We start from the raw sequence: 25,751 nt of genomic DNA, 5'->3' as shown, positions 1-25,751 counted from the left end.
GCAACAAAGACCCAGCAAGGCCAAAGATAAAATAATTTTCAAAAACACAGTCCATTAAATATATTTAATATATTTTAAACTTGATTAAATATTTATCTTAATTACTGAGTTTGGAGCTGAATCGCTTCAGTTGTGTCTGACTGTTTGCAACCCTGTAGATCGTAGCCCTGGAGAAGGCAATGGCACCCCACTCCAGTACTCTTGCCTGGAAAATCCCATGGACGGAGGAGCCTGGTAGGCTGCAGTCCATGGGGTAGCTAGGAGTCAGACACGACTGAGCAACTTCACTTTCACTTTTCACTTTCATGCATTGGAGAAGGAAATGGCAACCCACTCCAGTGTTCTTGCCTGGAGAATCCCAGGGACGGGGGAGCCTGGTGGGCTGCCGTCTATGGGGTCGCACAGAGTTGGACACAAATGAAGCGGCTTAGCAGCAGCAGCAGCAGCAGCACCAGATCATAGCCCACCAGGCTCCTCTGTCCATGGGATTCTCCAGGCAAGAATACTGGAGTGGATTGCCATGCCCTTCTCCAGGGGATCTTCCTGACCCAGGGATTGAACCCGCATCTCTTATGTCTCCTGCACTGGCAGCCAGGTTCTTCACCACTAGCACCACCTGGGTTTGGGGGCCCTTGTGCTTAAAGCCAATGCCTCACTCACCTCACCCTAATCCCAGCCCTGGACCACGCAGGGAGCACTGGTTGCTAGAAGCCACAAAGCCAAGAAGGCAGTTCACCACAGTGGGTGATGAGGTGTGTGGTCTTGAAGTCCCACTGGGGTCAAAGCCCAGCTCCGCACTAGGGGATCTTTGGGCAAGCCATTAACCATCTGTGTATGAGGGGGCTGGTAAGGGTGCCTCCCTTGTAGGGTGACTGTCATACATGCAATATGATGACAAACCCTGTACCCTGCTGAGAGCTCAGTAAAATCCTCAGTGAACGCCTGCTATTCTTGTTATTATAACCAGACTTCTCATCTCATGCTCTCTCCACAGCATGACTGCCCTTTGAGCAGAAATCATCCCAGCTGGAGTTTCAAAGATACCAGGATCCCCCAAACTCCACCAGCTGAGATCACTCAGATTTTTCCTGCTGCCCTCAGGAGGAATCCAAGGGCCTGACTGCAGAGCCAGCAGACAGACACCAGCCTCTTCCTGGAGGCCCAGGGGCTACGATCAATGTCCTCACTCTTTCCATGAAATAAAGCTGCTTAAGGACTGAGGCATGTGAAGCACTGAAATGAATATCTCAGGCAGCTCCTTGCCAGGGCCCGGACCACATAATTGAGCAAAGACCTTGAGCCCTTACGTGACCTGACCTAGACCTGCTTGGCTGTATTTTTAGTCTCTGTGTGCTGTTTCCATCACCTGTGCTGGGCTTTACGCTGGAAAAGAAGGGAGGGAGGCCTGGGGACAGCTAGAGAGATGTTTCTCATGGCAGCCAGTGGGGGCAGGGGCTTGCACATTATTTCTCAGTTCTGTTGTACAAGCCAGCTTTCTGGGGCTTGCAACATTCCAGGGCTGTGTGCAGTTGATGACACAGGCCTTCAAGCTTAGGAGGACCCCAGGTTTGGTTTAATGTTCTATTGTTGCTGTCTGGAAATTCTTCATTTTGAAGAAAGGGACCCCACATTTTCATCTCTCACTGTAGCCCATTCTGGTTACACAAGGCCAAGAGAGCAGACTGGCACATCCAGTCAGCAGGGGTGCCTTTCTGCAGGACAGTAAGACAGATGGGAACTACTACCATGAGGCATAAATCCCCAGATTTGGCCAAATAAACCTGATTTTGAAACCCCTGTCTGCCCTTCTTATTTCCTCTTCTGAAACTAGGATGAGATGTGAAAGGACCTCATAAACTATAGAGAGCTGTGTTCTGCTTTGCTAAAACCATCCCCTAGCGGACTGTTTAAAACATGCCACAGAGCATCCTCTGTCAATATCATCATTTTCTTGTCTTTGTCCTACTTGGTGATCTCCGAAAATCACATTATTTTCTTGTTGGTTCTCTCCCAGCCTCTCCCCTCTGTATGAGTGTCGGTTCAGACTGTAAGTTCTTATCTTGGTGCTTTTGACAGACTCCTCACTTAGCATTTGTTGAAGGAAGGAAGGATCCCCTTTCCTAAGTACTCACTTTGTGCTGATCATTCTACCTGAATCTCCCCCATTTTGTTCTCCTTCAAGCGGCTCCTGCTTGGGAGGGTGCACGTTGAGAGGTGAAGGATTCCCAGGTTGTGTTACAGGAGGCAATTTTTGAGGTGGGGAAGGACCGGAAATGGTGCAGAAGACAGAGGGTAAGTTAAGTGCAAGACACCAGGTGGGACGTGGAGGGAGTGTCTCCGGGAACCTGGGAGAGGGGCGGCCCCCTGCTCCAAGGAGCCCAGAGGAGTCTCCACCTCGGGAATGACACAGGGAAAACAATGACTGAACAAGATGACTCTTGTCAGGGCGCTGGGTCGTGTGGGTGGAGAAGGAGGGAGCCCAGAGGCCTCGTGGGAGGTAGGTGCGCCTTTGGGGCGCCTCTGGAAGCAGCTGGGACGGGGTGGGAGGAATGGTTGGGGGCGAAGTGGCAGGCGAGGGGACGGCCCCCGGGGGGTCAGGGGGCGCAGGGGACGGTGTCCCTAAGGCCCGCCGGGGAGGCTGAGGGCCGGGGAGAGCCCAGCTCCGCTCAGGGCGCTGCGAGTCTGCATGAGAGGGCGGAGGTTTCCGCCGCCGCGCCGGGCGCAGGCCCGCACTTGCGAGTCTGGTACCAGGGACTTAAAAACTCCCGGCGCATCGCCCGGACCTGCCCTGCGGGGCGTTGCCGCGGCGCTTTCGGCGGGAGCCGGAGGAAAATTTCTGCCTAGGGAAGTGCGGGGTAGGAGAAGGGCCTACCACAGACCCTGGGGCGGGCAGGGAAGACCTTGCCGGAGAGTGAGGAGCAATGGGCCGGCCACACGGGGGCCGAGAGCCGCCACGCGCTCTTTGCGCCCGGGATCCAAGTGTCTGAGAAAGCACCGTCGCCCCACCCACTTCTGGGTCGGGAGCTTCACTTGTTTCTATGGAATCTAACCTAATTTTGTGAGGGCCTTTTATTATTTCTATTTTGCAGATGACTAAGAGCAGGGAACTTACCCTAGTTGACAAAAGATGTGTTTTAGGATTCGGAACCAGGGCTCAGTATGCTGCCTCTTTTGTGCCTGCAAGAATCGGCATGGTGAAAGGAACTCAGCATTTTCTAGGCTCCTACTATGTGTGTGTAAAAGTTTCCACGCATTTTCTCGTTAGTACCACCGCTTTGGGAGTAATTGTTATCAACGCCCCCGTTTAACCGATGAAGAAGTTGAAATAAGACAGCTATTTTTCCTTTCCCGGGTGGCTCAGCTGGTAAAGAATCCGCCTGCAATGCGGGAGACCTGGGTTCGATCCCTTGCGTTGGGAAGATCCCCTGGAGAAGGGAACGGCTACCCACTTCCAGTATTCTGGCCTGGAGAGTTCCATGGACTGTATAGTCTATGGGGTTGCAAAGAGTCGGACACGACTGAGCGACTTTCACTCTCAAGATCTTACAGGTGATCAAGTGGGATATGAATCCGGTCAGGCTGACTCCAGAGCACCCTTTTTAAAACCGCTGCGATGAGCCAAGCAGAGAAAATTGGTTTGCAAAGTGCTGTTTTGATTTTTACGGCTGCGGTTGAGCCCGCGTGTGGGTCGCGACCCGAGTGAGGGTGGAGCAGGGGTCATTGGGCGCCCGGCCCGGTCCAGCCGGGTCAAACCTCCACTCGGGGACTCGGAGGCGGTGCCCCAAGCCCCGCCCCTTACCTGTAGGTCCCGCCCCTCGAATCTTCCAAGTGAATGCTCCGCCGGTGGGCGGGGCCAGGTGCAGTCGGGGGGATGTGGGCGGGTCCTGGCGCGTGAGTGGCAGGCGCGGGCGGGCGCCGTCGGCTCCGCCCCTCGGGCCTCGCGGCTGAGCCGGGCGGTCCCGGGGCTGCCGGGGTGGTGGCGGCGCTGGGGAGGGCGGGCCGGGGCGGGGCGGCCGGGAGGCCGGGGCGGGGCCACGCTCAAGCCCAGCGTCCCGCTCCCATGGCCGCCCCCGGCTCCCTGCGCTGCCCCCTCTCCCCCGGGCCGCGCCCCGGGGCCCCGCACTGACGGCCCATGGCGCCGCCCGCCGCCCGCCTCGCCCTGCTCTCCGCCGCCGCGCTCACGCTGGCCGCCCGGCCCGCGCCCAGCCCCGGCCTTGGCCCCGGACCCGGTGAGTGAGCGAGCCCCCCGCCGCCGCCTGTCCCTCGCTGAGCCCGCCCGGGGAGCCAACTCCCTCGCTCCTGCTTGGTGGGGCTCCTTTTCCAGCCCTTCAGCGACGCCCCTCGGACTAGGCGGCCCTTCTCCTCAGGCCCCTCCGCGACGCCCCCGGCCGGCGCCCTCTCTGCCTCAGTACCTCAGACCCTTTCCTCAGGCTCCTCTGCGACGCCCCTCGGACGAGGCGGCCCTGCTCCTCAGGACCCGAGACGCCCCCGGCCGGCGCCCTCTCTGCCTCAGTGCCTCAGACCCTTCCTCAGGCTCCTCAGCGACGCCCCCGCCCCGGGCCGGGAGGTCTCCCCTCTCAGGACCCGAGACGCCCTCAGGCTCCTCAGCGACGCGCCCCCGGGCCGGGAGGTCTCCCCTCTCTGGACCTCGCACCCCCAGCCCAGTCCCCTGGGGCGACTCGCCCCGCTTGGGGACGCTGCCCCGCCCCCACCCCAAACCCCTCAGCGACACCCCGGGCCAGGACGCCCTCCGCCAGCCCCACAGCGACGCCCCCCGGCCCCTTTCCCTCCCACGTCCGCGGGCCCCGCGCCTCCCGGCTCCTCAACGGGTGCCGAGAGGCGACGAGAGCCGGCGCCTGGCCCCTCTGCCCGGGTCTGCGCCCTGCTAGCCCAGCTCTGTAATCTGCGCCTCGTGAGGAGTCGAGTTGACCTGCCTGCCCTGCTAGTAGAGGCGGATCTGGGTCCCGAGACGACCGGCTCTGCCCTGCCTGCACGTCCGCTTACCCCCTACCCCCGGGGCCCACTTTGAACTTCCCCGGGACTCAGGTGCAGGTCCAGCGTGGGGAGAGGAAGAAAGGAAGGGGGTGATGGCAAACGTCTCCCCTAGAGTTTAGTGTGCTCATCGTGCCAGTGCAACGCAGAGCCCCCGTTTCCCATGAGTATCTCCACACTTTAAACAGGGTCACCCGCTCCCCAGGCCAAGGTCAAGGCCAGGTTTTCCCCACATGGGGCCCTAGACCAGGATGGAAGCTGGAACTTGCTTAGCTTGCCCTCACACCCTTCCTTGCAGCAGAACTCTCCCAAGTTGAAGAGCAGGCAAGAGGGCGTTGTCTGGCCCAGGTACCTTCCTCAGCAGGTTGTTCAAGTGTGGGGAATTGGACGTGAGGGAAAGGGGTGGGAAAAGTGCATTACAGATTTGCCTGAGTGGGAAAACTCAAGCCTCTGGGCTCTCCACCCAAAGTCGCAGACTGTGATGTTGGAGAGACAGGATTTTGCTGCTGAAAGAAAACTCTGGGTTGCTTTGTTTACTTGCCAGCTTGGTTTCCTGATAAAGATCAAGTTTAATGTTGTCACTTACTGCCTGACTTTGGGCTGTGCCTCTCTGAGCCTCAGTTTCCTCATCTGTAAAGGAGGGATGATGGCAATTCCCTTGCTGGTTGTTGTGAAGATTAAAGGATATACTGCAGGTAACACACCCACACACAGCAGGCAGTCACTGAACACATTTAAGAATTCTTTTTATAGTGCTTCACAGTTTGCCAAGTGCTGGACACCTCCTTTGCGCTGGGAATGCTCTGAGCTTCCAATCTGATTAAACCCCGTAAAAGGCAAGGCTTGGCTTTAGAGAGAGAGGTAGAAGGGGGCTCTCCAAGTGCTGTAAAGCTTAGGCTCAGGAAGGGGTTTCTGAGTGATCAGTGGCCTCTTAAGGGGACATCCACAAAAACTTCTGCAAAAGTTTGATCACTTGTACTGTTTACCGTATGTGAGGAATGACGGAGGAACTTTCTGAGAGCCAGGATATGTCAACATAACTGTAACCTAGTAACCCCTTAGCTCCACTTTGCCATCTCTGTGGTCAGGATTTAATGTCCTCTATGGAGAGAGGTACGGGTGGAAATAAACTGGTTCCTCTCCTGGAAAGGGCAAAGTAATAGCTCTGAAAAGTGTTCAGGGAGCCTGCTGTGTGCTTATGCTTGTTGGAAGGTGGCACCCTCCTCAGGCACCTTTGCTTCAGTAGAAAGGGTCAAGTGCAGCAGCCCTTATGTCACGTGAACCTCAAACCTCGGTGTGCTTTTATTGCAGGGTCTGGGGTTTGTGTGTGCCTGCGTGCTTGCTTAGTCCTTAAGTCCTGCAACCCTATGGACTATAGCCCGCCAGGCTGCTCTGTCCATGGGATTTTCCAGACAAGAATACTGGAGTGGGTTGCCACTTCCTCCTCCAGGGGATCTTCCTGACCCAGGGATCAAACTCAAATCTCCTAAGTCTCCTGCCTTGGCAGGTGGATTCTTTACACTGAGCCACCTGGGAAGAGTGGGTCTGGGGTAGAGACAAATAAATAACCATTATGAAATGATTTGTGATAAGGCCCATCTTCCCAATTCAGTGAGCCTCATCAGCTTCTTTCCCTACCATCTTGATATAATACATCAGTGCCTTTGTGACTTTTCCTCTTTAGTTCCAGAGCAATTTAAGGGAGATAACACATGGTTTTTCTTCACCATCACATCCTGTCTAGAGCCTACCCACTAGTTTTTAAAAATCCATTCCAATAAAAAACATGTTTTACTCTGAAGATATGTCAGGTTTGCCATTTCATATTTTTGATACTGTAATTTTCTCTAAAATTTTGTGGATGGAAAAAATTATTTCAATACTTACATTCTGCATAATTTTGTAATATTTAAATTACTGGTGGTTTGCATTTTTGAATGCTGACTTTATGAAAACAGTTAGCTCATTCCCTATCAGTGATACTTCTAATTACAGTGTATAGCCAACCCCAAATGATCTCCCTTCTCTTCATCCTTTGAGATCCTCTCTCTTCCTTCATAACAGATAAGGAGGGATGTAGAGGTTAGTGGTGGAATCTAGACTCCCTCTTCAAGGAGAAAGGCAGCCAGGGCCATGGACTCTCTGACGTGGACTCCCATCTGGAATTTACTAACCTGCAGGGGACAGCCAAGAGGTAGGAAGAGAAGGCTGGGTGGACTTTAGCTCTGAGTTTTCCACTGAAGACAAATACCTTCAGTGTTTCACCTTCACCATCAGTGTTTCACCATATTTAGGGCCTGCTGGGTGTGCGTCAGCAGTGTCTCAACTCTGGTAACATTTGCCGTGAACATCGTTTTATAGTTGATACTCATTCTCCTCTAGCTCCTCATCTAGACTTTGTCCCATTAGACAGTAATGTGTCTTGCCCTAAAACCTGTGAGTTCAGTTAACAGTAAGAACTTCATAGTGTACAGAGCTTTGTCCCTTGTGGGGACTCCATTAGTGTTAATAGGATTACCTGCAAAAAACCTGCCTCCCAATGCCAGAGACACGAGTTCAATCCCTGGGTTGGGAAGATCCCCTGGAGGAGGAAATGGCACCTCACTGCAGTGTTCTTGCCTGGAGAATCCCATGGACAGAGGAGCTTGGTGGGCTACAGCCAGCCCATGGGGTGGCAAAGAATCGGACATGATTGAAGGGACTTAGCATGAACGAACAGAAGGGCTGAGAGGAGTGAGGGGGACCAACGTGCATGCCAGTTTCTTTTATGCTTTTAGTTTTAAGAGACAGGGAAATGGTCAGAACTGACCGGGCATCAAAGAACTCTCATCTTTTTGTGAAAACTTCTCACTCCTTGACAAAGCTATTTAAGTGTTTGAGATATGTAATGAGACCTTTTATAAATCTTACAGCAAAAAGAAGTTCAGTTTAAGCTCACTGCTAAGAAACAGCAACTCGGTACATTTAATAGAGATATTCTTGATATGCTTACTTATGATTTAGGTTATTTGGATCAAAGGCAATCAGTGATGAAGGTAAAATATATTGCTTTCAATTTCTTCACAGTGTACAGATTAGGGATTTGGTGTGATGGGCAATATATCATCTTTAGTGTAGAATTTTCAAGCCTATAATGCCATCTGAGGCCTAGATCAGGTGTCGGCAATCATTTTTTATAAAGGGCTAGACAGTAAATAATTGGGGTTTTGTGGGCAATGTACTGTCTGCTGCAATTACTCAACTCTGGCTTTGTAGGGCAAAAGAGGCCATAGACAAAATGTGAATGAATGAGAGTAGCTGTCTTCCAGTAAAACCCATATGGACACCCACATTCGAATTTCATGTAATTGTTACGTGTCACAAGTTTTAATTTTTTCAACCATTTAAAAGTTTAAAAAGCATATTTTAGCTCATAGGACATACAAAAACAGGCAATGGGCCAGAGTTGGCCTACAGGCTGTACTTGACCAAGTCCTGCTCTAGGTCCATGTGTATTGATTTTCTTTTCCCACTGTTCACTGGTCTGAAAAGGTGACAAGGAGGCAAATGATTTTGGTGAATGAATTTTTACCTTTTACTGGTAGCTGACTTTAAAAGACTTTTAAGAAATGGTCGAAAAGGTAAATTTTATGTATATTTTACCACGATTAAAAATAATGTGTCCGAGAGGGAAGTTTCATGCACATACATTTGGATCTTTACTAAGACTTAAAAAAAAAAAAAAAAAGCTTTAAAAAGAAATTCAGTGTGGTTCAGTGTGCAGTACATAAAGAAAGTAGAGCCTGCCTCAGAACCAGCCCAGGGTTTGTTCAGCTATGCAGATGTTGCTTGGATCAAACTGTTGAGAGATCTGTTTCTCAGAGGAAAGCCCAGGCAGCAGGTGGCACCAGCCCTGAGATATTAAAAAAAAAAAAAAAAGCCAGAAAAAAAAAAAGAGAAAACAAACTTCTATCATTTTCCTAAACAGTTGAGTTTTATTTCCATGGTTCTGTCGTCATTTTTATAGAGTGGCCTTTAGAAAAACAACAATGTGTTTAGCGTGGCTGATAATTTTAAAACATTTTTGAAAAAAACAAAATGAAACAAACATACCAAGTTGATTGTATTTGTACTGTGGAACAGTTAATGCAAAACACTTGGGAGAGGCCGGAAGTTTGGATCTGCAGCTTTTGTCTGGGTTTTTGCCTCCTGAATAAGGACAACAGGAGGAAGTTAATGTGTTCCTTAGCAAGCTACCTGTGCAGGTTTTGAGGTGAGGTCTCCTCAAGCCCCCTGTCGTCACCTGGCAGGTTAGTTGCTGGCTGACTCCTGGTGAATGGGTGAGAACTCTGACTGACATGCTCCCATGTTATTTTGATCTTGAGAATCCAGCTGGAACCCAGAAGCGTGAGTCTAGGAGAGGAGCCTGCCGTCACTCTGTATTTTTCCCCTTTCTCTGTTGTCTTCAGTGTCTTCCTCTCAAGATAGCAGTGCTTCTTCCCCAGACCTCACCTCTGGGACCTTATCCTGGATTCAGATTGAACAGAGAAAGCAAAGAAGCCCTTGTAGAAATGTCAGAAGGTTGTCCCTCTTCAAAAATGGCCACTCCACAGAAACCTGCCTTTTTCTTCTCTATGGAAATCTTCCCACTCCCCACCTGCCTTTAAACCACTTTCTAGGTAAACACCTCCCTCGCCTGGACTTGCACCAGTTTGAAGAGGAATGAGGTTGGGGACTAGGAAGAACTTTATAGACAAAAGATTTCGGGCCACCTCCTACACAAGGCTGCGTCTCCCTCCTACTTATAACAGTACCCTCTCGGAGCTGCCCCTTTGCTGGGCCCAGCTTCTAGTTTCTCTCACCACTGATTTAATCCCTGGCAAGTAGCCAGAGCATTAAACTTTTATTGTTCAATTTTCCACGAGGGCGGGGTCCCACTTCTAGTGGGCTGAGGAGGCTTCCAAACCAGAGTGTCACACCACATTAGCAACTTCAGACTTTGAGGGCTGGACTTCTTTCAGTTTGGTTAGATTCTTGGTTAGAACCAGAGCAGTGTACTCACACTCAAAGTTTGAAAGCTAGGAAATAATAAAAACAGCAGAGGCAACTTTTAAAGATGATTCAGAACAGTTGTAGAGTTGACTTATAGGACTGACTCTCCCCAGTTTCTTGATATCTTCCAAACGTTAAGTGGCTGTCCATGTTCTTTGGTGTCCTGACATTGGATGAAAACATGGCGGCCAAGTAGTTCTATTCTAGAACAGTAGGGATTGTTAACCAGTATCATCACAGTATATAAATTACTTGCTGCTGTTCAATCTATAAAAATTCATCTTCAAAGAAAATTATTGGACTGGTAAAAATATTTTTAATAATGACCACAGAAGCCATATTTGTTTTTCTTTGATGTTCTTCCGAAGACGACTTCTGGTTTTAATCAGATTGTTCCCACATAAAATACAGTGGAAATCTACAGTAATAAAATCCCTATTCCTGTGTCTATGGGGAAATAAACAGGATGGGGACTGTCCTTTTAAGGGGCTTTCCCCTTCCTTTTCCCCAGACTCAAAGCCTCTATTACTGGTGGGTGTTTTGGCATCAGTTAAGGGCCTTCAATCCTTCCCTCCCTCCATGTTTTGCTCTTTCATTAAAGTGTTTCTGTTGTCTAATTATATCCTTTCAATCAAATTAGAGACTGCAGCATCTGGTGAGGGCCATAACTGCTGCCATCTGCACCTCGTATATACAGGCCTTTTCAGCTGAGAATCACTCAGCTTCCAAATGGCAGGAAGAGATTTGGAAAAAGTTTAGTTGGAAGGGAGGTTAACTTAAAAGGAACGTCTTCAAAGGCTGGGTGCGTCTCCCTGCTTTGTGATGTGTGCACTGCCTTGCAGAACTTCATCGGCTTGGCTCATCGAAGATTCTCCTCCAGTGCTTCTGGCCAATGAAGGGTTTCTGATTGTCTTAGCTGAAATAACTAGTCCTCTCATCCTTCTTACGGGCCTGAGGGGGCCCCCGGGCTGAGCTGAAAATTTCTCCCTTGAGAAGAATCTTTTGTTCTGTGACCACTGGTTAATGAGTATGACACTCTCTGTTTATTTGACCATTTCTTCTAATTCAGTGGTTTCAACTAGAGGAGATTTGTGCCCCCGAGGGACATTTGACAATATCTGGAGACATTTTTGCGGTGGGGAGGGGGGCACTACTGGCATCTAGCAGGTAGAGGCCAGGGATGCTGCTGACAGTCCTGGAACGCACAGGACAGCGCCCCTCTACAGGATTATCCAACCCGAAATGTCAGTCATGCCGAGATTGAGAAACCTGTCCTGATCGTGTAATTCTTTGGCCCTTCTCTTCTCTGGGGCCTCAGAGTAGGTGACTCTGATCAACATCTTTTTTCACTCTTAAGAAAATAGATTCTTCATCCATATCTAAACTCCTTAAGCATTTCTGTGAACAGGGCTTCAGAAGTCTCAGTGGAGTAAGGAGGTCTGTGGGTCACCGTATGTTTCCACTTTCTCTAGAGTAAGAGTGCCAGATTAAATACAGGACACTCAATTAAATTTGAATTTCAGATAAACAGTAATTTTTTGTCTCATGCAATATTTGGGAATACTTATCTTAAAAAATCGTTAGTTGTTTATCTGAAATTCCAATTTAACTGGGCATTCTGTACTTCCGTTTGCTAAATCTGGCAACCAAATTCTTGATCCATGAAACATTGCCTGAAACTTTAAACCTTTGACCAACAAATCAGTCTGTTGGCCACCATCTGTCCTCGTTGTTCTAAGTGACTGGAGGTGACAACGGAACTGAGACTTTCCTTCTGCCTCAAGCTGTCTCCATGGCCAGGATTTCTGAAACTTGTCTCTTGAGTCATATCTTTATCTTGGAACTGACTAACAAATGTTATCAAATGTCTACTGTATGCCCCGCATCTCTGACTAGGACTTGTCCCTGTGCCAAATCATAGAAAACGACAACTTTATTGCTTTGGGTTTGAATTTAAAGATGTGCTCTAAAAATACACTGGGGCTTCCCAGGTGGCTCAGTGGTAAAAGAATCTGCCTGCCAGTGCAGGAGACTCAAGAGACGTGGGTTCAATCCTGGGTCAGAAAGATCACCTGGAGTAGGAAATGGCAACCCACTCCAGTGTTCTTGCCTGGAATACTGAGCCTGGTGGGCTACAGTCCATGGGGTCGCAAAGAGTCAGACACAACTGATCACGCACTCCCCTAAAATACACTGTCTACCTGGCAGTCAGCTAGCTCCTCATTCAAGGGCTGTTGTATTTATTTGCCCACTCCGTATCAACCAAGGGAAGCTGAATAGCCCAGAGCCTGGCTTCCATGGAGCATTGGCTGCCCTCCAGGATTCCATTATTGGGAAACTTTCTCACTGTCTGAAATTAAAAATCGGGCACAGGCAATACTCATGAAACTTGCCCAGAAGCCGGATTGTATCAGTTTATTTTATCTCCTTTTTAGTCTGATCGAGAACTTCAGACAGTGTGAAAGTGTTGCTCAAGTGATGGTTAGGCGAGGTGTAGATTTGAGCCAGGTGTCTCCTGTTGCAAGCAGACTCAGAATAGAAACAGGTGTATTCATTGCAAAGAGGGCTGCTCATTCCCTGTTACAAACAATTCTACCATGGATTCTATTTAAATAGCAGATTCCCTTGGTTTAAATAGCAAGCATTTGATTTTTAAATACTTTGATTTACATAAACTTTCTTGGAACTTCTCCTGGGTCGTTTCACAGTACAGCACTGACAGCCAGGGTGAAGGCCCAAACTGGTAAGGAAACCTGGGCTCTCTGAATATGTCCGTCTTGGGTTCCCCGCCTAGCCCTCCATACACCTGCTTCCCTCACTCATCAGATGTTTGCCAGGCATGTTCTGTGTGGTCTGTAGTTGCTGAGAGCACAGAGATGAGTGAACTGCTCAGGAAACTTACGGGCTAGTGGAAGCAGGGCCAGGTGCTTCTGGAGCAATTACAGTTCAAGATGATCAAGTCTTAGAAGAGCTGGGACAGCAGGCGCTGTGGGACTTGTTTTAGAGCCTGTGGTTTCCATAGGAGTGTGGTGCTGTCTCCTCTGGACCCTGAGTTTTCAATTAGTTCTCCAACATTTGTCTTATGTTCCGATGCTTTACAGTTGACTTATGATCCACTAAGTTATTGTCCATCAGAGAAGTGGGCTTTGAACTTGAAAACATTTTATTATGCTTCCCATTTTCTTCCGTGAAAACTCTAGTGTGAAATTTTATTTCAAGATGGAAGAGGATATTCATAAGTAAATATTTAACTAGACTCACTGATGCTCAAGCATTACACTGAGAGAGGTGCCATCACCACGCTGTGATAGAATATGTCCTGCTGGTACTGGCAGAAAAGTCCACGGTTAATTAATGAAATGTTTTCCTTAGAGTTCTGCTGAGCTAGTGACTTCTGAGAGAGTTCATGCTTTCACTGAAGCTTGGCCTAATCTTTCTGTATATGTTGGTAGGTGAATGGTCATTCTTTTTCCTTTTTTTGTCGGCTGCATCAGGTCTTAGTTGTGGCACGTGAGTTACACTGCCCAGAGGCATATGGGATCTTACTTCCCTGACCAGAGACCAAATCCCAATTCCCTGTATTGCAAGGCAGATTCTTAACCACTGGACCACCAGGAAGTCCCTCATTCTTTCTTAAAAGCTATCTCCTGGTCTTCAATTTGATGTGCGTATTTGTTTATAACATCCTACAGAATGACTGTCAGTTCCTCAAGCACTACTGCATGTTCATAGTGACTCTTGCCGGCAAAAACACATGCTTCACTGACAGGCGTGCATGCTGTCCAGTGGGCCCTCCCTGGGTAAGAGTAGAGCATATTCCAAATGAGACCCAGACTGGGGACTGGAACCCAAGCAGCCCTGCATTCAGGGCCTGCTCTGCTTTGATAGTTATCTGTTTTCAAATTATTACATAACAAATAATAAGGACCCCTCTCTGAAGTTTTTTCATGGGTCTTCTGAATTTAAACCTCTGGTCCGTTGCTTAGTATAGGTTCAGTGTTTCTTAGAACAGTCTTTTAATCAAGTATTTTATCTGTTAATGGGTTGGGAAGATCCCCTGGAGTGGGAAATGGCAACCTGCTCCAGTATTATTGCCTGGAAATTTTCATGGACAGAGGAGCCTGGTGGGCTAGAGTCCACGGGGTTGCAAAGACTGAGCAACTGAGCAACTTATTCGTCTGTTATGAATAAGCTGGAGATTCAAATAGAAGACCTTAGGTCCTCTTCCAAAAGTATGCATTCTTTAGTTAAAATAACTTTGAGAGGTACGGGATGCTGTTTTTAAGCACACTGTTCCTATGAATGAAAAGGAAGATCTGAAAGATATTTTAATAGAAAAGCTACTGATAATTTAAATAATTACAGTGATTATTTTGGGGCAATTCTACTTTGGGCAAAAGTACAGAACTACTTTTTCCTGTGGTCAGTTGAACTGTGAATACATAGTCCAAGAACATGGTACGTGAGTGTCTGTCTTGATTTTAGATGAGTGAATTTATGGTTGATTGAGTTTGATCATAGTTCTTGAAAAAGAAACTAAGGTAGATTAATTGTAAAACAACATGTTAGTATTTTCAAGGTGTCCTTTCAAAAATTTTTAATATGGGAAATTTAGAACATGTACAAAAATAGAAGAGTGTAAGGAAGTCATTATGTATCTATCTCCCAGCTTCCATGATTGTCAACCAAGGCCAGTATTATTTCATTTGTATCCCTTTGATTCCTACAACTGGATTATTTTGTAACAAATCTCAGATATCATATCATCTCATCTGTAAATATTTCAGTATGTATCTGTAAAGGATAAGAACCCTTTTCAAAAACATAGTACCACTACCATTGTCACAGCTAAAAAATTTAACAATGATTTCTTAGTATCATCAAATATCCAGTCCATTAATCAGTATTTAAATATTCCTGATTGTCTCATGGGTGTTTTTTACAGTTCAAACAAGGATCTAAACAAGGTGCATTTAGGTGATCTGACTCTATTAACCTAAGTCTCTATTCACCTAGAAGTTTCCCCTTTTTTTCTTTTTTCTTTGACATATATATGTTGAAGATGTAGCTTCTTCTAAGCAAAAAAGAGCGCTTAAGAGCCTCTCCAGAGGCAGGGCCCACATGGGAGGTGAGTTTTGTTTTGTTTTGTTTTGTTTTGTTTTGTTTTCCTGAAGAATCGTTGCTTCCATTAGAGAAACAGAATTAGAGCATTATAAGCTTGGAAGAGACTTTTAGTCATTAAGCCTTTCCTGTCACATTACCTCAGACTTTTGCATCTCTGTCCTATTTTGTTAGAATCCTGAGATTAGGGTTTAGAGTGAAGGGACGTTGGCTCCAATCCCCTCATTTCACAAGTGAAGAAGTGGAGACCCAAATCCAGGTGATTTCTTTAAACCTCGCAGTGTCAGCTACTTACTTCGTGTCATTTCCTCTTTCTGCAAGTGATTCTCTATGCACCATGTATATAGAAGGCCTCCTCCTTCCCCACAGACTAGCCTCTCTCTGGGGATCTAGATCTAGATCAAGATCTAGATCACTTGCCTTCTTGTAATCATGGGAATCCCTGCCCTTGGGGAGCCGTCGGTGTTAAAGATGTAGACTTTCTTCTCACAGGCTCAGCCCCATTGGGGTGAGAAAAGCACTGACTTCCCAGGGCCACACACTTCTTGACCTCCAGGTTCCGTGTAACTGAAATAAGCATTTCTGAAGTGCCTTTGAGTGTCTTGAGGGCAAAAGATGATTTTGTCAGGGACCGCAGGCATTGAGGACCTACACACAAGTTCCCACCAGACACCAGTCTGTACTGGAAACGCACCAGGTGTGTTGTGCAAACATCTGACGACACTCTTATGTCGCCATCTAAGTATTAAAAGGAGCTTTTTCCACTTCAGCCTTGTATTTCTATAATCTACCTGCCTGCCAAACTTAATAGATACCTTTTAAAAGAACAGAAGATATTCCTGCGGAAAAATATTTTCTGCCTTATTTTAAGATGTCATAATTCAATTTAATGCTTGTTGATTCGTGTTGATTTCAAACTAGGCTAAAATCAGCCAGATTCTTCCAACATAGGATTAATAGAGATGCTGAATGGTTCTGTGTGGAACAGAAACTCGACTTTGATGGATTAAAAACGGTGACTCTCACAAAAATCACATCAACAGAGATCTAACTAGTAATTAGCTACCAGAAAACTAGGAAAATTCAAGACTCAGTATGAGAAAAAATTTCTATTTCTCAATAGTGTGGTTAGGAATGGTTCAGGGAAATAGTGTCATTAGGAATGACTTGGAGGTTCACTGAGAGCTTATTCTTCAACTTTATTAAATGTTGTTGAGGAGTAGAATATCTTTTGCTTTCCCACCACTATCTCATATATGTCAGGTTTTAATTATTTTAACAGAATACCTCATTACAGTTTTAAACATGAACTTTAAAAATTCAGTGTATACACAACCCATCAAGGGTTAAATTGCCTGAAACAAGATCTTAACTTGGCGTTTTCCTCACTTATAATAAGTACAAATATTGCATTATGTGATTTCAGTAGCATATATAAACAAAGGCATGTTTCATCACACAGTTGGAATTTTAAGAAAAGCATATATGTTTTTCGCCTTACCTTTTATCCACTGAATGCTGGAATTCAACATAGGGTTCAAACCATATATATTTTTTCCTTTTATTTATCTCTTTTTAATTAAATTTTATTGGAATATAGTTGCTTTACAGTGTTGAAAATTTCTGCTATACAGTAAAGTGAATCAGCTATACATGTACATATATCCCCTCTTTTTCAAACATTACATATTGTTTTCTACCCGAATGGTAGCCTGGTAACTGTCAACAGAACTGTAAATAGCAGAATGGTGTGCCTGTCCATCCATGACATATTGCCTTTTATAGCTATGTATTTTTATGGGATAAACTACATGATTGTGATTGTTACAGTACTTTCAAAGTTATAATAAAGTTTAATTTTTCACACTGTTTAGTGCCATAGTAATGCACTGTTTATTTACATAGTAATTATTTACGGGGCACCTACTGTGTACTAGGCGCTTTACTTGCGGTTCCTCTGATTCTTCCATTTGTCCCAAGCTATTAGTAATCGAATCCCCCTTTGTACCAGCGAAGAAACTGAGGCTCAGAGTTCAGCTGCATGCCTGCAGCTTGTAAACCACAGAGCTGAGCTCTAACTCCAGCCGGTATCATGCTCTTTCCGTGCTAGAAGTTTTTCTTGCTAGAAAGTAAGTGAGAAAAGTATTTGATTTAAACTGTTTCATAACCCTGGAGATTAACATTCGTCCTGGAAGTTTACATGTGCATGTATGTCTGTTCTGTAGGTGTCACTTGTTCAGGTGGTCAGAGCTGCATAGAAGGGCTTCAGGGGCTCCATGAGCACTTCTGAAACTGTAAACTGTTGTGTATGTGATGGTTGTCTGGGGAATCAGATCCCTGTCTTTCATCCTGTTCTCCAAGAGGTCTCTGTGTACGTTAAAGGATTAGGACTCCTGATCTCGCTGACCGCCCTCTTTTCAGAGATGAAGAAACTTGAGTTGTAGAAGGGATGGGCTGTGAAGGCGGTACAGCAGCCAGGTCAGAGCCAGAGCAGGACAGGCCCGTGCCCATCAGCATCCTCCTCTGATCACAAGTGCATCTCCAGTTTTTAAAAAATAAATGCCACAAGCCATACTTTGAAGGATTTTGGTGATGGAGAAAAAGATAAGGCGTCGCCAGCTTAGAAAGGCAGAATTAAGCCCGAGTGCTTCAGGCTTGTGTCTAACTTAAGGGCTGTTTTCCTTCAGTCCCCCAAAACAAAAGACTTGGGGTTCTCTGATAGAGAGGAAAGGTCCAACAGAGATGAATGGAGTGGGCTCCAGCTAGAGAAGACAGGCAGGAAATAAAGCAGGGCTTTTCACAGCTTATGATCCCTTCCTTCTCAAAACCCCTTCTCCCTTCAAGATCCCACCTCCCAGACTGCGCTTTGTCAGCCATCATGGCTGGGCCCTTCTTCCAGGCCTGAAATGTGGCAGGGCTCCAGGGCGTGGCCCAGATGTCCTCTCTCTCCACACAGGCGCCATTACCTCCACACTTCTGGATCTGGCCTTGGCTTCTTTCCTCAACCCTGGGCTCATCTAGCCATCTGCTTACTCTCTTATCTCCATCCAGTTTTCCTGTCCAAAACCAAAGCCTTGATTCCACCCACAAGATACTGTGCCTCTTGGGTCCTCCCCATCGTAGTACATGGCAGCACCATTCACCCAGCTGCCCAGGCCTACCTCCTTGGTGTTGTTGCCAACTGCTCTTTCTCTGGGACCCTGTATTCATCAAACCCCTGCCCCCCAGCAAATACTTTGGTTCTACCTTCAAAATACATCCAGAGTCCAGCCACTTCTTCCCACCCTTCAGCTGCCAGCCTGGCCCAGGCCACCCTTCTTTCCAGCCCATCATCTGCAACAGCCACCTAGGGTCCCCTTGCCACGTGCTTGGCACGCTCTTCACAGCTCCTCCTCCTCCCGGCAGCTACAATTCCGCTAAAGGATAAATCTGATCACGTCACTTCTCTGCTCAAAGCCCTCCAATGACTTCCTCTCATTCTTAGAACAAAAGCAAAAACCTAACTTATGTGGCCTTCAAGACCTTACACATCCTGGTCTTGCCTGGCCCCTCCTCTTCATGTCCCACCCACCCTTTCCCGCATACTCACCCTACTCTGGCTGGGTCAGAGGAGCGGCCTTGCACTTTCCCAAAGAGTCTATGCAGTTTTCCGGGTCTGTGCCTGCCATGCCCTCTACCCAGAAAGTCCTTCTTGTGTCATTTACTGTTTGCTTCCTCTTCTTGTCCTAGTACCCACCCTAGTATTCTGATGAAATCAAGATGCACACAATTGTAATCCAGGGTGTTCACGTTTGTTTTTCTTGTCCCCCTGCACCCCACCCCCACCCCCCCGCCACACACACACACAGTTGACATGCACTGGGCAAGTCTGCTCAAAAAATAATTGTCAAATCTGGTAACACTGCCTCAGTTTCCCTAGTGTAATTAAGAACAAGACTGGGTCTGGGAGAAGCAGACTAAAGCCAACAGGCTTGCTTGTACCCATCCCATCTCTCAGATGCCACCTCATCCCGTTCCAGAGGGCTGGCCCTTGTATGGATGGCCACCACGTTCTTCTTCTTCAGATCAAGTCATCAGGGAACACTGACCCACTGCCCTGCAGATTGCTGTCTACTGCTAAGGCTTTCCGTTGGTCAGCCCACATTTCTGGCTCCCAAGCCCCTCCTCAGTCACTTGCGATAGGGGGAAAAAGATTTCTAACACATAGAAATTAAGATTCTAGTAACTGGCAGAGATTGGCATGATGTTCTTAGAATCATCACTAGGGCAGATTTTTAGGAATATAGGTTCCCAGGTCCTGCTCTAAGCCTGAGACTGGGTAGGGTTCTGGTGTGACGAGCCCACATGCACACACACACGCACACACACACACACACAAGTCTCCCTCTGTCTCCAGCAGATCATATATATTCCTAGTGATGCTAAGTGCTACGAAGGAAACAAATGAACGGCAGAGAAACGAGTGGAGATGGTGGGGAAGGGTTTTCTGAGGAGATAATGTTTAGTCTGTGATGGGAAGTATTAGGGGAACTTTTCAGGCAGGAAATAGCATGGTGTGTTTATAGAATTAAAAGCAGAAGAATGTGGCTGGAGCACAGCAAATGACGAGGGGAGAGCTTGGTCGGTGGAGAGAGGGCCTGGGGCGACGTCTCACGGGTTCGCAGACAGGGACGAAGGCTCTGGGTTTCGTTCCCAGTGCTCACATCTCTCTGGGAGTTTTGAGCCCTGTGTGGAGAACAGGTTGTTGGGAGCACGAAAGTGGATGCTGTGGGACCCGAATCGGACTATATTGTCCTCCCATGGCGAACGGGACAAAGGTGACGGAGAGGAGAGGGTAGTTTCAGGAACTCGTTTGACAGAAGTCCACAGGACTCACCTGTGAGAGGAAGCAGGGTGAGGGAGAGCGGGAAAGCACGGGTGAGGCCAAGGGGTTGTCAGAGGCAGCGTAGGGTGTGAGCCTGAACCTCAGTCGCCTCATCTGCAAAGTGGGGGTGTTAAGGCCTCCGGGCTGGGCTGGTGATAAGCTGATGTAAAGCACTTAGAGCAGAGCCTGGCACTCAGTAGAACCCCATGTAAACGTCAGCAGTGATGTGGATGGTGGTGATTCATCCAAGGTCGCACAGCTGTTAGGCATCAGGTCTGGGACCAGTGGATTTTCTGCTATACTGAGCTGCCTCCTTCAGTTACCTTTGAACTTTTTAAATTCGTGCACACTCTTGGTGGAGGGTTCGGTTGACTCAGAACATGACAAGTCACCCTTCTCACAACGTGTAAGTGAAGTGCGAGGTGTCCTGTGCAGCCTGGGGTTCCCGATTATTTTGGCTGTCCATAAAAACATGCCATTCTGGGCAAAACCGCCCCAGATTGGGAGAGGAAGCTGGTACAGGAAGAGAGATGATCTGCGGGTAGGTTTCAGATACGTTTCAGAGTATAGACCTGCCCGTGTTATGCACATGCTGAGGCTGGAAGAGGAGCACGCCCCACATTGGGAGCTGGAGGTGTGAGTCCTTCATGCCGGAAGTTGTGGGTCAGCACATGCCAGGAGAGGGAAAGGAACAGAGCCAAGAATGTTAGCGTAACTCCCCCAGATTGTCAGGTTCCTAGGGATACATCTTAAAGAAGTGTTTGAAGTGCTTCTATCTGTCAGTTTCAACTAAGCTAATTTTCGGAACTCGCTCTTTGTACCGTGCCTTTCTTGTGAACCTCTGCGAATGTAATGCATGCAATATGTGGGGGAAAATCCTCTCAGCCGAGGTTCCCATCCAGCCCCCACCCCTCCCCCACAAAGTCTGAAAGGCAGATTTTAGAAGCACAACTGTTGCACCTGCAAGGGTTTTGTCTTCTTATTAAAGGGAACTCAGACCATGTTGAACGTGTCCTGTAGGAAGGAATTTCAGAAGGAGGTGAAAGAAAATGCCAGCTCAGCGCCCACTCCCTCCTGTTGACTGTCTGTTTTGTGGCACCTCCGTCTCAAGCAGCATAGGGAGGACTGTTCTTCATTACCAGGGAATGTGAGTCATTCCCAGACCCGTGTGATTGGGATTCCAAAGCGTTGCTGTATCCGATGGTCTTATTAAATCCAAGTGTCAGTGCAGCCTTTCAGCCGTAGAGGAGAGCTCAGTTAGAGCTGGTGCCCTGGTTCCAGTTACCACACAGAGACGCTGGCGGCGCAGTGACCCCCTCTGAGCACCCAGAGTTCCTCATGGATGGCTCCCAGATTTAGGGGTTTTCCCGGTTCACTTCATGGGCTTCAATACATTTCAGCTCCCTGTTTATATCCTAGCTGGGATCTGTATACTTTCGGGGAAAATGTCCTTGTGTCTGCAGACAAGCAAGCGCCAAGAGGAGCCTGGGCTTTGGAGGGTACCCAGTCCTACCAGTGCTCAACCCACTGTGTCTCGGATCCAGCAAAACGCTACCCATTTCCAGCTCCATCCAAACAAAACAGGACATCTAGCACAGAGGGAGGAAGCTATAGATGTTGCCAGAAACTTAGTTTGCTCTGTCTTTTCTTTTTCCTAGAATGTTTCACAGCCAACGGTGCAGATTACAGGGGAACACAGAACTGGACGGCACTGCAAGGTGGGAAGCCATGTCTGTTCTGGAACGAGACTTTCCAGCATCCTTACAACACTCTGAAGTACCCCAACGGGGAGGGGGGCGTGGGCGAGCATAACTACTGCAGGTAAGACCCTCCTCCGGTCTCTTCCCGCCTTGCTCACGACTAGGCAAAGCTTTGTCTTCCTTTTGGCCAACTCAGAAAGCCTTTCTTGTTACTATTTTAGAAACGTTTCTCGCAAAACTGCGTGCGCATGTGCACACAAACACACACACAAACACAGAATCTCTTTTCAACTTGGGGCTCTTTGATGTTGGTTTGCAGAGCTCTGCTTTCCTGTCTGATCACTTCCATGTCTCTTTGGGAGGGTTTCCTTTGTTGGCGCTGCCACCAGAAGACTCAGCTTCTTAAGCTGCCGTGGATGTCATGGGAAAGTGGAGCACTGTCTGTGGCCCGAACTTCCCTCTGCTTCTGAGCTAAGGAAGATGCCCTGTGTTGTCCCACATCCTGCCAGCCCAGGACCACCTTGCTCTGGGAGCACCTGTAGCCAGCAGATTTGTGCTCTTTCTTTCCTTTCAGTATACTCGGGTGTTTCTTTGCTCTTTCACCTGCTGTCTGACCCTCATAGGGGCTGAACTCCATGGTGCTTCAAGTGTGTACTTGTGATTGTCAGGGGAGATGATCCATGGCTTTGATCAGATTCTCAAAGTTGTCAGTGATCCAGATCAGCTTGAGAGTCACTGGTCAGTAGGGACCAGAGCACCTTTGGTTATAGCTACGTCTTAGGTATTTATATCCAGGGTCCTGGTTACGTGACTCATGGTTCAGCCACGTGCTGAATTTAATCATTATTAGGACAGGTACAAAGGCAGCCTCTTAAGCCACTGGGGCAGGGAAAAACGATCGCTGAGTTACTCTTTGAGCCACACACTCTGCCCCCAGTTCTAGCAGAATGTTGGGATCTTCGCACTGTTGACCCAGCTGAGACAACATATTTATACCTATACTGCACGGGCCCCAGTGTTTACCTGCTGCCCTCCCCAGGTACCTTTGCCCACATCTAGGACCCTTGGGCTTATCTTGAAGTCTCCAGGCCTGTAGTCCGTGTTGTCTTCATCTCTTTGCTTCATCTTGATTCTAATGGACACCAACTGGCCATTCCCTCATAGCTACTAGTGCACTGTTTTTTAGTTTGCTTTTTGATTGCTGTTTTTTATGTTACATTTTATTTTTTGTTTGTTATAGAAGTGTTAAAAGTTTATTAAAAAATTTCTCAAACACCACAGATATATATGCTGTTGCTGCTGCTGCTAAGTCGCTTCAGTCGTGTCCAACTCTGTGCGACCCCATAGACGGCAGCCCACCAGGCTCCTGCATCCCTGGGATTCTCCAGGCAAGAACACTGGAGTGGGTTGCCATTTCCTTCTCCAATGCATGAAAGTGAAAAGTGAAAGTGAAGTCGCTCAGTCATGTCCGACTCCTAGCGACCCCATGGACTGCAGCCCACCAGGCCCCTCCGTCCATGGGATTTTCCAGGCAAGAGTACTGGAGTGGGTTGCCATTGCCTTCTCCACAGATAGATATATATATATATATATATAAACTATATATATATAGTTTAAATAAAGTCCTCATTTTACCTCTTCCCTCCCAAATCCTCTCCAACAAGGCCTTCTTCCCAGAGGTAACAGTTTGTTTATATATTACTTCACGTTTTGCTGTCTTTTGCATTTTAGCATTAATATTACACATGCTCATTAAATAATCCTTTTACATTTTATTTTCAAAGTTGTACATGATCATTAATTTTTTTCTTTCATATTTAAAAGAAATGAACCCCACTTCACTTCTGGCTTATTTCCTTCCCCTAGCTTTTCTATTGGGAATAGTTGGCTTGGGTTAAGAAGAGTACTTAGGAAGAGAAACCAGTGTTTGTTTTTTGTTTTATCTTCTTGTTCTAAACTATCTCTTGGTATTAGGCTGTTCGTTTATCCTATTCTTCTGATGCCTTCTATCAAGCAAGTCTTCTCAGATGTGCTCCTGTTTTTAAATCTGATTTTAAATTTCCCACGAGGTTTAATTTACATGAAAAAAAAATTTATTTTCTTATAGATTAGCACCCAGTTCCACCACTAGGCTCCCACACACGTACCAGTAAATATCCATTAAGGAAACACTAAGCGCCAGGAGCACCACCTTCCTCCTGAGCCTTGGCTGGCTGCAGGCCTCTCCTTTGATTTGGTGAAATGTACCAGACCTGACCTAAGTTTATCCTTCAAAAAAGGGACACTGAAATTGTCAATTATTATCACATTAGAGAGCCCTGGGACCTTTTGTTTTAGCACCGAAGCGGAATCAAAGATGAATTTACCTGTTCTTTCTTAACCTTTTCTGATGCTTTTCAGAATGGTTTTAACTTTGATAACAAACAGTTGTTTTCGAAAGACTTTACCAAATCCTACATCAAAGCAAAACCCTGAATAGAGGGAGGAAAATGACAGTGAAATACTGTCTAAAGAAGGGCTTTGTACAAGTTCTCCAACTTTGATTTCTCAGCTGACACCCGACACCATGTTTGTCTTACATGATGTTTCCAATGCCATCCCAGTCGCAATGTCTGAGAGATGGCGAGTGATGGGAATGGGCTTCTCTGGGCTCTGTGTATCTGGGTTGGGGGTGGGAGGACAGAGGCTGGGACAGCAGGGTTGGTGCTGGCACCTGCCTTTGGGCACAAAAAATAAAAGGACCCTTTGTGCTTCAGGGTGGCTTATCTTCTGGGCCGCACAATAGGCTGATCGCTCCCAGGCCTGATAGGGGCTGCTCCAAAAGCTTAGGCCGCAGGGTCTTTATGCCCATTTCCGGCCTAACCGGAGTGTCAGGTTTCCAGCCTTCTGAGTCCAAATAAAGGGAGCTTGAAAAGCAGCAGAGAGAGGCAAGGCTTTTCTGTGTGTCCATTAACCCCTGCCATCTTTTGCTGTGTTTCAGCAGCACTGCCCATTATTGTCGTGGCATCTCAGAGTTGAAAAGACCTTAAAGCCATTTATTCCAAGCTACTTGTATAGAAATGTGAAATAAGTCTTTTGCAATTATTACTGCCATGTCAGAAGTTGGTACCAGGATAACAGGACTCTCTGTTCTGACTGAGACTCTTTGGTGTAGTTTTCTTTAGAAGTTTCTGAGACGTTAGTATTTTGAAGTGAAAAGAGGACCCATTTCTATCACAGGTGAGTTGACTGGCCTGATCCTATTGAAAACTTGTCAGTGGAGTCTGGAGCATGTGAATTTTATTTTATTGTTTAAAAATCACACAGTGTTCACTCTAGAAGACATAAGAAAATAAAGGGAATCAGAAAATAAAAACATTAGAATTATTAATACCTATAGTCCCATCATCTAGAGATAAATACTTCCAAGGATCTGGTGTGTATCCATCCCTAAATATATCTTTTCAAAAATGGGATTGTTGTCATACATTGTGTTTTAGAACTGCCTTTTAAAAAAAAAAAAGAACCTAACAAGACATGTGAATTTCTTTCCATATTAATAAATATGTCTCTACACCACATTTTTACCAGCTGTCTAGCTTTCCCTTATATGGACATATTTATTTAACCAACCTTTAATTATTGTTTCTAACTTTTTTGCATTGTGAAAATGCTGTGGTGAACATCTTTGCAAGTAAAGATTTCCCTAGAATACAACATTGAAAGAAAACTTGTGCAGTAAAGGGGGTTTTGCGTATCTTCAGGACCTTTGACTCTGAGCCTCCGAGTCTCCATCCTGGCCGTTGGCTCCATCCGTATGTTTATGCACAGTTCTATGGGCACCTGTGCTCTCCCAGTCATGGGGTCCCCGTGTTCACAGTTAAGGTGCCAGGGCTGTTTGGAATCATCTAGTCAGTGGTCAGTTGTCCCGGTCACACTGCAGTGAATTCGTGTAAACACACTTCACCTTTGCTCACCCACCACCCCGCCCTCAAGCTCTGAAGTTTCTGTGGCAGTGGATTGCATTATTCTTGTAGTAGTGCCACTTTTTTCTTCTTCATGAG

General features: G+C 47.0%; 1 protein-coding gene across 1 annotated transcript in view; it reads left to right on the top strand.

The window, feature by feature from the left end:
• The first annotated feature begins 4,007 nt into the window (after nucleotides 1-4,007).
• Nucleotides 4,008-25,751, top strand: part of KREMEN1 (kringle containing transmembrane protein 1) — a 54,484-nt gene continuing 32,740 nt past the window's right edge. Inside the window, exons 1-2 of the mRNA XM_070385920.1 lie at nucleotides 4,008-4,229; nucleotides 21,667-21,829. Of these exons, the coding sequence (XP_070242021.1) occupies nucleotides 4,133-4,229; nucleotides 21,667-21,829 (260 nt within the window). The 5' untranslated portion in view covers nucleotides 4,008-4,132. The remainder of the gene's footprint in view (nucleotides 4,230-21,666; nucleotides 21,830-25,751) is intronic.

The sequence above is a fragment of the Bos mutus genome, chromosome 17 (genome assembly GCF_027580195.1).
Source record: "Bos mutus isolate GX-2022 chromosome 17, NWIPB_WYAK_1.1, whole genome shotgun sequence".
Lineage (NCBI taxonomy): Eukaryota > Metazoa > Chordata > Mammalia > Artiodactyla > Bovidae > Bos > Bos mutus.
Note: the sequence above shows the minus strand (reverse complement) of the source record. Positions and strands in the feature narration are given on the sequence as shown.